Source organism: Bos grunniens, chromosome 24, assembly GCF_055505025.1.
Source record: "Bos grunniens cultivar Pamir isolate PY7600 chromosome 24, Bosgru_T2T1.0, whole genome shotgun sequence".
NCBI classification, from domain to species: Eukaryota; Metazoa; Chordata; class Mammalia; order Artiodactyla; family Bovidae; genus Bos; species Bos grunniens.
The window spans coordinates 15,563,314-15,576,146 of NC_141188.1; the positions used below are offsets into that span (position 1 = coordinate 15,563,314).

The 12,833-nt window shown below is 37.6% G+C and overlaps 1 protein-coding gene across 10 annotated transcripts in view; it reads right to left on the reverse strand.

The window, feature by feature from the left end:
- The window catches only part of PIK3C3 (phosphatidylinositol 3-kinase catalytic subunit type 3), a 165,724-nt gene that overhangs the window by 87,623 nt on the left and 65,268 nt on the right, over positions 1–12,833 (reverse strand). For 7 of the 10 annotated variants that reach the window (XR_015153421.1, XR_015153420.1, XR_015153419.1 and 4 more), the window contains exon 10: positions 3,597–3,782. The exons of 2 other annotated variants lie outside the window; for them this stretch is intronic. Coding sequence is in view for 3 of the 8 variants with exons in the window: in XM_086372254.1 (XP_086228380.1) it covers positions 3,597–3,782 (186 nt within the window). In the remaining 5 variants the exon portion in view is untranslated. Of the gene's footprint in view, positions 1–513; positions 1,435–3,596; positions 3,783–12,833 lie in introns of those variants that run through there. One more of the 10 variants, XM_086372258.1, reaches the window with a different exon arrangement.

A 12,833-nucleotide genomic window follows, 5' to 3' on the forward strand; every position in this document is an offset into this window, starting at 1 on the left:
GCTTACCACAAGAGGCTGACTGGTAAAATAAGTTATAAAATAAATGTGCAGTAAAATATTATGCTGCTGTTTTAAAAGAATAAGGTAGATCTATAGGTATCCATAAAGTCTAAAACCACAGTGTTTTTCTACAGACTAGATGTACCTTTGACATCATTTGCCTTGATATTCATTTGCCTGTGTTTCCAGACTTTACAGACACCAGTTATTGTATTTGTTGAATATGAGAAAATGTCCAAGATTATACTGTTCAGTTAATAAGGCATGCTTTTAAAAACATGGATAGGATACTCCTATTTACCTTAATTTTAAGAGATGTCTTGGTGGCTCAGATGGTAAAAATTTGCCTGGAATAAGGAAGACCTGGGTTTGATTCCTGGGTCGGGAAGATCCCCTGGAGAAGGGAAACGCAACCCACTCCAGTGTTCTTGTCTAGAGAACTCCATGGACAGAAAAGCCTGGCGGGCTACAGTCCATGGGGTCACAAAGAGTCAGACACAACTGAGCGACTTTCACTTTTCATCATATAAACCATACATGTATATATATGCTTGCAATTTGCATACAGAATATATGAAAAGATATGAGTGACTATTTTTCGGGGGATAAAAAATGGCTGGAAAAGTGGAATCATTAAAGGAGCTTCAATGTTACTATTTCATTTATAATTTAAAAGGAAAGCAAATCAGAAAAAAAGAAAAAAACATGATAATATAATAACAGTAAAGGAACAAACCAAATGCTGTGGGAGCAGAAAAGAAACCAAAATGTCATCTGCTTCCTTCAGTGGTTAAGAGAAGTTTCTCAGAGATGTTGAGGTCTGTGCTACTCCTTGAAGGATGAACAGCAGGAAGACCTCACTAGGAAAATGAAGTAACACACATACAGGCTTGAGTACTAGAGGGACTATGGCATCCTGAACGAATTACTGTCCAAATATAAAGTGCAGTCATTTTCATTCAAGTTTTTCAATTGTCCAAGATGTAGATGTTTAGACAAAGTGACCTTTGATGTGATGCTGTGTTTACATGATTATATTATATTAAAGGACTACATTAAGGGCTCACTATGGTAAAGAATCTGCCTGCAATGTGGGAGATCTTGTGTTCAATCCCTGGGTTGGGAAGATCCCCTGGAGAAGGCAATGGCTACCCACTCCAATATTCTTGCCTGGAGAATTCTATGGACAGAGGAGCCTGGCAGGCTACAGTCCACGGGGTCACAAAGAGTCACACATGACTGTGTGACTTTCACTTGAAATACTAAAAAACATTTGAAGTTCATAACCATGAATACCATACTACTCCACAGATAATAATTGGAGAAGGAAATGGCAACCCACTCCAGTATTCTTGCCTGGAGAATCCCAGGGACAGAGGAGCCTGTTGGGCTGCCATCTATGGGGTCGCACAGAGTCGGACACGACTGACGTGACTTAGCAGCAGCAGCAGCAGCCACAGATAATGCAAAAGCAGAGAAACATTTTATACCAATTAGAAAAGAAAGGTGCAACATGAATGATTTTAGTATAAAATTGATATAAATTTATAATCTTTCAGCATATTATGTATAAGTATAGTTTTCAAAATTTTTCCCATGTTATTTTTTCCTCATAACTATTAAGTGATATAAATAGCTACTATCACTATTTTTTACATTTTTTTTGGATAGGAAACTGAGGTGAGAATAACACATGTTCCCAAAGACATATGGGTACACAGAGTCAGATAAAATCCAAAATTCAAATCTTAATGTACATTTGAAGAATCAGTAGAAACTAAATTAAAATATTTTTTTAAGCTGAGTATACAAAATTCATTATTGAACCAAGTTCAGAGAAAGGGAAATCAAGAGATAGCTACCATCTCACTATCTATCATCTCTAAAACCTCAAAAAACACTCCCAAATTAACAACCATATTCTGCAGTTTGGGATACATGCAATATTTCTATCATCATTCTTTATCTCATAACAAAAATTATAAAAAATCTATAAATAGTTCAGTACTTGCACTAATACTATTAATTTCAGAGACAATTAAATGTTTAACCTCTAAGTTTATAAGGGAATGTAGTCAGACACAACTGAGCGACTTCCTTTTCACTTTTTACTTTCACGAATTGGAGAAGGAAATGGCAACCCACTCCAGTGTTCTCGCCTGGAGAATCCCAGGGGCGGGGGAACCTGGTGGGCTTCCGTCTATGGGGTCGCACAGAGTCGGACACGACTGAAGCGAATTAGCAGCAGCAGCAGCAGTCAGACAACCAAAAATGATGATTTATAATATTTCTATTTAAACTCTGAACCCATGTTGGGGAGGGCTGTACTGACTACAACCCAAGACATTTATCTAAATCCTGACTCATGTCAAATACAGATAAAGACTTAATGACTAAAGTGAAATTTCTAGTGAATTTCAAAATAAATACTTCATTTTAAATAAATATTGCAATAATTTATTTTTACTTGTGCTATAGTAAAAAAAAAAAAAAACAATAAAGAAGATAATATACTGAATCACAATGCTAGGAACTGCTGTTTGATAGGAGACTGAAAAACATCCTAGTCCAAAAAAATTATACAATATCTGAGAATTGCCTCAGAATAATCTAGTGGAACGTAAGGAATGGGGAGGAGAGAATAACTGGCATTAGAGATGAAAACAAAATTGTCTATGAGTTGGCAACTCTGAAGATAGGTAAATTACGCATGAACAGTCACAGTACTACTTTCTTTAGTGCTTAAATTTTACTGTAATTAGATACATATACAACTATCAACTTTAATAAATGTGGCATTCTGCTTCTTGAAATTCAGATACCACTAGGAGTTCAAAATCATGATGAGCACTCCTATACATATACTGAGGCTTAAGAAGAGTCATCTTATGTTCCATAAGCCTTGCAGGCTAAGTATGAGAACACATTTCCTCTATAAAAATTAATAAGTTATAAAAAAATTAGTGAATTCATCTACCTGATTAGGAATTACTAAAATTCAACATCTAGCAATGTTTTGGGTCAATACAGTTTCCAACCTTCCCAGGTGGCCTCATATGTATATAAACAGCCACTATAAAGCTTGTAGTCTTCTTCTTGCAGAGGATTCAAAACCACCTTTAAAAAAATTTACTTACACACACAATTGTAGTAGCTTAAAGTTTAAAGGAGGAGTCTGAAAAAGAATAAGATGACCACGCATCTCTATGCTTTAAAGGCCCCAAAGGCTTTTCAAAACTACTATTAAATGTGGCTTGTTGTAGACTGACTGATAGAGGGGATCTGAATTATTCCCTAGCTGGTACTGCACTAAACCATTTTTCATTGGAATTCCTTTTTCCAGACAGAGCAATACAAGCTCTGCTGCCAGGTAAATGCCCTGGGGGAGGCTGTCCCATCATAAACAGATCAGGAAGTAAATTTTCATTTCACAGAAGAGCCCCTAGAGAAATATTTTAATTTTGCTTCTAAAAACACACATAGTATATCCTCTTCCCTTCTAAAACTTTCCCTCTCTCTCTCTTTCTCACACACACACACACAGGTCCCAGTTTAAAATGTACCCAGTTGCAGAGGAGTAGTGAACACTAAAGCACCTCATCATCGGCCTGCCGTAATCGGGCCACAGCGTAGCGCCTCACTGTTGGATTCGTGTAATGAGAGGACAACAGCTCCAAGGAATCCTCTACATCCATAGGCTTCCACTTGCCTAGAAGTTCCAGTGCCTGTTTGGCCTCCTGAGGTAGATCCCAATTAACACATTTCAAGAACTTTGTCAAAGCCTAAAATCAGAAAAGGTTTGAAAATTAGAAATATCTTATTCTGGAAAAGGGAGAATCAAGGATGACGAGGCAGAGCTCAACCTGGACCTGACGGCAGAGTCACAAAGTCAACGACAGACTCCTCACATAAACACTAAACACACAATCTGAGAAAAAAAATGCAGGACCAAGGGGTGAGGGTAGAGTGAGGGGGTGGGAAATGCATGTTTCTTGTAACTTTTTTTTTTTCAGAGCACTACAAAGCACTATGAAGCTTTAAATTTTCTTCAACTTTTCTTCATTATGCTTTCACTATTTTAAAATACTGCAAGACTCAACACAAGGAAAGCGTTGAGACATGTCTCATGAAGTCTGAAATGCCTTAAGAGAAAAACTTCATTTTACAATATCAACACGTGAGACATAAAACATTGCAACCAAAGAATGAAAGAGTCCAGGGCCAAAAAGAGTAGAACCCCATTCAAGGTACAATTATAAGAAAAGAAAAAAAAGAAAGAAAAGAACACATCCTAGAGTCAATGGTTTCCCTAGATACTCACATAGGATGACTCAAACGAAGCTGAATATGTATGTCTCTCTTACAGAGAGAAGTAACTACAGAAAAAGAGAGACAATTAAAAAAAAAAAAAAAAAACCTCTACAGAAACAAGTATAAAAATAGATAAACACACAGGAGCATTGGTTTCTGTATATTCATTCTATGATTCAGCTGGCTGTGTGTAGAATCTTTCTGGAATCTCCCTTCTTTAGAAAGGTAGCCAATTCTTAAGACTGTCAGGTGAGGAAGCTACCTTGGAGCATATGATTCACGGCTGCATAACAATAAATGCTTTTTAAAGAAAGGTTTGTACCTGTTTTTCATAAAACAGGTACAAAACATAAAAAAAAAGCAATCCCTATTGCCAGATCTCCCTACTAACACTTTGCTGGCTGATATCCAGACATTTTCTTCTTTTTCTATGAATTCATCTCTTGAACAAAGATAACTTTAAATTTTTAAATTCTTGCTCCGCTCAACTAAAAACATTTTCATTAGTAAACTAACCAAGTTCTCCAAAAAAATGTTCCCTTGAATAATAAAACACAATTACTTATTAGTATGACATAAAATTAATCTTCATTCCCATTCCCTAACTTATTGTTATTTAACTTATATGTGGAGTGCATCATGCAAAATGCTGGGGTGGATGAAGCTTATGCTAGAATCAAGACTGCCAGGAGAAATATCAACAACCTCACATATGCAGATGACACCACCCTTATGGCAGAAAGTGAAGAGGAACTAAAGAGCCTCTTGATGAAAGTGAAACAGGAGAGTGAAAAGGCTGGCTTAAAAAAACTAAGACCATGGCATCCAGTCCCATCACTTCATGGCAAATAGAAGGGGAAACAATGGAAACAGTGACAGACTTCATTTTCTTGGGCTCCAAAATCACTACAGTTGGTGACTGCAGCCATGAAATTAAAAGACGGCTGCTCCTTGGAAGGAAAGCTATGACAAACCTAGAAAGCATATTAAAAAGCAGAGACATTACTTTGCCAACTAAGGTCCATCTCATAAAAGTTATGGATTTTCCAGTAGTCATGTACGGATGTGGGAGCTGGACCATTTAGAAAGCTGAGCACCGAAGACTTAATGCTCTTGACTTGTGGTCCTGGAGAAGACTCTTGAGAGTCCCTTGGACTGCAAGGAGATCCAACCAGTCAACCCTAAAGAAAATCAGTCCTGAATATTCATTAGAAGGAATGATGCTGAAAGCTGAAGTTCCAATGAAAAGACCCTGATGTTGGGAAAGATTGAAGGTGGGAGGAGAAGGGGATGACAGAGGATGAGATGGTTGGATGGCATCACTGACTCAATGGACATCAGTTTAAGCAAGCTCTTTGAGCTGGTGATGGACAGGGATGCTGCAGTCCATGGGGTCACAAAGAGTTGGACACGACTGAGTGACTGAACTAAACTGAACTGAACTTATTCTTGACTTAACTAAATTATGGGATAAAAGCACTATGGAGTGCTCAAATTTGTATAATCTGAGTGAAGTCACTTGCCCATCATCTCAAAATATCAGACAGGCTAGACTTAGAATCTAAATCCATTGACTCTCAACCCATGCATGTTTTACCAGATGGTTTCTCCTTACCATTAAGGAACTACTATCTACTAATTAGCTAGCCCAAGCCCCTGGGAGCCATTACTCTACCAACACTTATCCCCTAAACTTTTAGGAAAAAAAAGGGGCACAAGTGGAGGGTCATTTTCCAGGTCTCAAATGAGTCCTTAGGACTGGCTGCCTAGTGAAGGTCCTTGGCTTCACACAGGAAAGAATTCAAGAACCAGCCACAGTAAAGTGAAAGCAGATTTATGTAGAGAGATACCCACTCCATAGACAAAGTGTGGGCTGTCTCAGAAGGCACAAGTGACCCTGAAATACGGGGGTGGTTAGTTTTTATGGCCTAGGTAATTTCACAGGCTAACAAGAGGGAAGATGATTCGAACTATTTTGAGGAAAGGGCAGAGATTTCCAGAACTGGGGCACCACTGACTTTGTGGCCTTTTATGGTTGGCCTCAGAACTGTCATGGCACCAGAGGGTGTGTTATTTAGCTAATGTATTACAGTGAGTACAAATGAGGCTCAAAGTCTCCTGGAAGTCAAATTTTCTGCCACCTTGGGCCTATTTAGGTTCCAATCAGTTTTTGTGAATCCTGTTCTTAACGGCTGCTTCATTCTTTTAATGGTTGTGCCCTGCCTCCTTTCTTCCTGTCTCAAATCCATTCCTAATTCTCTTCGATTATTTCCTGGTGATATTTCCCACTGTTCCCCTCAGACTGACTCTCACTATGCCACACATCTAGAGTTTGGCACAGCCTTCAAGCTAAGGGTTTCTCTTCTAATCATTTCACAAACTGTCAGATATTCAAGTTGGAAGTGATTTATTAGCACAACCTCCCACTAATAGCACAAATTTACTGTATAATATCTGACAAAAAGAGACTTGATATTTACCTAAGAAATTCCAGTGATTAATTTCCAACGTACTCATTGTATTTACAGACAGTGAAGCCATTTTTTTTTTAAAACCTTGGCTTCTTTTTCGAAATATTCCTTTATACCTCTTACCATAATCCAAACCTTTAATTCTCAATAAGCTCTCATTGCCCCTCTATGCTTCAATCAAGCTAACCTATTTTATATATAACAGTCTAACTCCTATCTACAGGGAGTTCCTTCCTTTCTTATGCTCTTTGTCAAAATAGTAGTGTCATCTTCTTTAAGGCCAACTTGCCAAAATATCAACTTTTCCAGGAAGTTTTCAGCAACTTTCAGCTCTTCTCTCAGTAGCTGCTTAATTTTACATTCTTCAATTAAATTACTCTCTTCTAACTACCAAATGCTTTTCTGGACATTCTTATGTCTACAACTGGAATTTCCATTCCCCAAGGATAGCTAGCCATTTCTTCTGTACCTCCTGCACGTCATTTAAGTGCTCTCTTTCCATAAAAGCACATGGACGGCCCTCCTTATTCTATGCATTTATTTTTTACTTTTTAAATGTATTTCTAGATTTAATGTGGAAATAAAGCAATACTTCCTAAATAACTACAGTGAAAGCTTTTCCACTTCACAGTATATCAGCAGTCTTAAGGAAAATGTGCCAGTATGTACTTACTATAAGCAAATCTTGTAGCAAGCTGATGTACTCAATTCAGTAACTGAAACAATCTAACCCTCAGATTCTCAGATTTATAGATTTTTTAGTAAGATTTATGGAGTATACTGCTGCCAGGGACTGTACAAAGATTTCACAACCTGATCATGCTAAATGTGACAAAGGTAAACAAGGATATAATAGAATGAAGGTGGAAATAAGAAGAAGAATGAGAAAGAAAGGAAGTATAAGAATGTGAAGTCAGAAATAGTAATAATGATACTTTATTTCAGGTGCTTTAAAGATGCTTTATTGATCTATATAAAACAAAGATAGAGGATTCAAATGCAATTTTATACCTAGGGCTTCCACAGATAACTGTATAGGTTTTAGAGGAAAGGTGTTTGGGTTCAAATCTTAGTTTCCAGCTCTGTCAATAATTACTGAGTCACATGGAGCACATTATTTAACTTTTAAGTGCTCTATCTCATAAGTTTATGTAAATATTAAATAAGTTAATGATACAGATGTTTAAAACAGAATACATACATAATAAATAGTTGACAAGTGCTTCTGATGTTACTGTCAAATGTTAACATTATCACATGTATTATCATGTTTTATATTAATAGCAATAAATATTTTGTTAACCTCCTTTCTGAACTTAGAGTCACCTCATTGTTATCTCCTACTTTTAGAATCACGATCACACTTCAGAGCTGAAAACACTATTTATCATACATATTTCTAATATTAACTTCTACCAACCCAATTTTTGGAAATTTCTGCATTTCCAAAATGTAGAACAGGAAAACCTGTTCTACTCAAGACACTTCTGACACCCTAATTCTCTGCAGACACTGAGTATCCTGCAACTTAACTGAAATCTGATACTCAGTGCAGAACTCAGTGCAAGACTGCTTCCCATCTCAGATGCTAAGAGCAAACACTGGGTCCTCAGGTACCCAGAAATCAGTCCAATATGGATACATATTGGGGGTTCCCACAACTAACTTTCCTCAGGCTCAGTAATTGCTATAATGACTCAAAGAACTTAGAGTACTAGTTTACTTATTATTGCTGGTTTATTATAAAATATATAAATGAATAGCCAGGTGAAGAAACACATTAGGTGAGGTCCGGAAGGGTCCCAAGCACGGGAGCTTCATCTGTCCCCATAGTTAGGGATGCAACCTCCTGGCATATGGATGCATTCACAAACCCAGAAGCTCTATGAACTCCACTGTTACAGGTTTTCAGAGATTCCATTACACAGGCAAACTGATTAAATCATTAACTATTCTTGGGTTCTAGCTCAATTCCCAGCCTCTCTCCAATCCCCTATCCCTGCTCCCCCACTTCCAGAGGTCAAAGGTAGAGCTGAAAGTTCCAACCCTCTAATCAAAACTGCAGCTCTTTTGGCAATGAGCCCATCTCCAAGAGTCACCTCATTAGCACAAATACACGTACAGTTGAAAAGGCCTTATTTTGAAAAACAAAAGATGCTCTTCTCATTCTTACCACTCATGAAATTCCTAGGGTTTTCGAAACTCAGTGTTAGTAACCAGAGATGAAGACTAAACATATTATTTTTTATTGTATCACCATATCACAGCTATTTTAATATTTTAAATTCAGAACATTCAAAACCAAAATATCTCCTTATCCTGATCCTTCCACTTGCCATATTTATTTCAGGTGCTCAGGACAAATTCTTGGCCATCGCCTCCAAGTAATTTTATACATTTTCCTCTCCTTCCTCTGCCCTCCAGTACAGCTCTCAAAATCCATACATGAACCTCCTAATTATGTCTTTCTTCACTGTCACCTCTGCTGCAATCCTCCTGGTTTGTCTTCCTTAAAACATCACTTGTTAAGACACATTCTTGGCTTTACAGGTTTCCTTTTGCGAGTGATATCCAACTTTGAATCATAGAATTCAAGACTCACTACAATCTGACTCCATCTTTTCTATTTAAAGAACATTTCATACAAACATTTCTATCTCCCAAACTTAATACTCTGCCTTACTCATGCTTTTCTTTCCCATGAAACATGATCATCAAATAAGAATGACCACCAAAGTTTGTTCAAACTTTAGGACCAATCTTACTTCTGTAAAACCTCCCTCATATCACAGCACATTAATCTTGTTCTCCTTCACATCACTATTCTAGTAATTACCTAACTATTAACTAATGAGACAGTGACCCTTTATCAATTACTATCCTATACTTCTCCATTTTGGTTATCTATAATTATCTTTTCCCCCAGACAAACTGGGCCAGGCAGAGATCCCTAGAGAAGAACATGGCAACCCACTCCAGTGTTCTTGCCTAGAGAACCTCACAGACAAAGAAGCCTGGTGGGCTCCAGTCCATAGGGTCGCAAGGAATCAGATATAACCGAAGCGACTTAGCAGGCACACCCAAACAATTTTAATTTATATGAAATTTACAGTGACATAGTATCTCAAAGCCCAAAGCCTTAAATAACACTAGGCCAAGAGTTGATACCAACTGTGTGCTGAACTGAATTCGTTTCTGCTATGGTATGCCATCAGCTCCTTGCCAGGAGTCACAAGTACGACTACCATCCTGACGTCACTGTCTCAGAAGCAGCCTCGTCAGTGCGGTCCGTGTGCATCACCATCACCTTCACCATATGACTATTCCTACTGTTTTGTTCCCTAAGCATAACAGAAAGATAGTAAAATGATGGTTACCTTTAATTAACATTTCCACAAGAAGAAAGGACATTTACCATGTTAAAAGCTGAATTTACAAAGTTATAATATTCACACTTTTGGTTCCACAAAAATGAGTCACTTTGTACATGCTACGGACCATAAATTTAAAACTACTTCATAAATTTAACTGCTTTTATTGGACAAACTTATTACTGTGAACTTTTCAGGTGCAACGTTAAGTCTAGACTAGAGGGCTTTTATCTGAAATACTTAAGGCAGGTCATTTAGGAAAAAATAGGTGGAAAGAACAAATTTAATTTAAAAATAAATAAGAAGTATAACTTTGTAAGAACCAATTTCCAATAACTTGTTTCCTGAGCACTGCTTTTTCGCTAGGAAATCTTTACAGCCTTTAGGGCACAAATGTCAAATAACCTAAATCATAGTTCCTGAGAAACTGGCATTGACCAAATTTCTTTTATAAATAAATTAAGGGACAGTGGTAGAGAAGTATTTATTTTCTGTAAAACCCATTTAAAATTATTACAAAGATACAAATGTGGCTATGTGAATAATTCCTTTGGTCATTTCAAGAACAATATATATTTGGTTTTCTGAAAAGTGCTTCCAAATAGTAAAAAACAGTATTCACCTTACTGTAGTGATCATAAGAACTCTACAATACATCCTGAGAATTGAAGTTTCATCACCTACCATTTAAAAACTTGAAATCAACTAGTTAAATGCAATCTGTCACATATTTACACATATCTAGAGGTAACTGAATTTCAGGGGGAAGTGACAACTTGTTTACACAATTTTCCTTGGAAGTTTTTCGATCTAAGGGAGTTCTGCTTTGCAAATCTATGATTCTTGAACCTATACATTTTAACAGGTTTAATTCAATATCTTGCTATTTATTTTTAGACAAAACTGCTGCATTCAAGATTCAATTTCTGTGAATAAGGTTATTCTTCATTTAGTAGAGTATCATATACTAACTCAATCTTTTTAAAAAACACAAAGATCACAAATCTGTGCTTCTGCTGGTGATTCCTTCCTTTTCTTGCAGGGATAAAAAGAATAACACTCAAAAGCTACAGCAAATTTAGAATTCCTCTCTCATTCTTATTATAGATGTAAAAGAGAATGAGTATGGTTCATCCACAAAGAATTTCCCAAGGCATCAATAAAAGATAGAAAAGAAAAGCTGAAGAGTTAAAATGAGCTGTAACTGGATTTTTATCCAATCCCCAGGCCATGGACTAGTACCGGTCCGTGGCCTGTAAGCAACGAGGCCACACAGCAAGAGGTGAGTGGACCACCTAGCGAAGCTTCACCTGTATTTATAGCTGCTCCTCAACGCTCCCATGGAAGAAGTGAGACTAATCTCTGATGGCTCAGTGGTAAAGAATCCGCCTACAGTGCAGGAGACGCAGGTTCGATCCCTAGGTCACACAGATCCCCTGGAGGAGGAAATGGCTACCCACTCAAGTACTCTGGTCTGAAAAATCCCATGGACAGAGTAGCCTGGCGGGCTACAGAACATGGAGTCACAAAGATTCACACACAACTGAGCGACTAAGCATACAACACAACATAAACTAGAAGAGACTTAAAGTTCACTATAATTGAATCAACTCATATTAAATGTGAAGATGCTAATCAAAAAGCTTCTTCATGAAAATACATAGCAATAAACAATCAGCCTCAAAACTAAGTCTCTACACTCAAGTCTACTACTGACTGTGTGTGCTAAGTTGCTTCAGTCGTGTCAGACTCTTTGCAATCCTATGAACTGTAGCCCCGCCCCGGGCTCCTGTCCATGGGATTCTCCAAGCAAGAACACTGGAGCAGGTTGTCATGCCCTCCTCCAGAATATCTTGGTGCATCACTTATGTCTCCTGCATTGGCAGGCGGGTTCTTTGTCACTAGTGCCACCTGAGACAGCCCCTGAGTACTGACTTCTTCACCACAATTCTCTCTCTCATAGGATACTGGCCCCAGATAGCTGAGGTGCACGTGAAAGGAATGATTTCAGTGAGCCCAGAAGGAAACTGTATTTACTCCGTAGCTTCAATATGGAAGGCACTGTCTAGTTCTGACCTACCCTCTCTACCCTCATCTCACACTCGATGCCATTCTACCAATCCATCATTTCAGATTATAGTTCTCATACTCTCTCACTAGCCACATCTCCAGAATTCTACAGTTCTTTGACAGCCACCCAGGCTCAAGGAGGCAAAAAGAAAGATAAAATATAAGCTTCGTATAAAAAAGTATGTTGTCACAGAGCTAATTTACTTCTATGAAAAGAGAGAAGACAAAAGTGAGACAACATTTAACTCTGCACCTACTATGCACTAAGGACTCAACCGGGTCACTCATATGTATTCTCTCACCTGTGAAGAAGGGCTGTCATAATTAGTAAAATGAGGAAACAAAGCTTCCAAAGAAATCTGCTTCACCTTATCCAGAAAGAGTAAGTTGTACTGCTGCAAACGGAACCCAAATCTCTGTGACTTAACCCATTTAGACACTGTCTATACATCAACAAAGAGGTACATATGTCTTTGGGTGTATAGTTTCATAATTTTTAAGAAATGGAGCAACATACTTTGCTCTGTAACATTTTAATAAAAATTTGACAATTAGTCTGTATTTCTATGACAGTTTTGCTCATTAGCAACAAAGTTTACAGATAAATTTG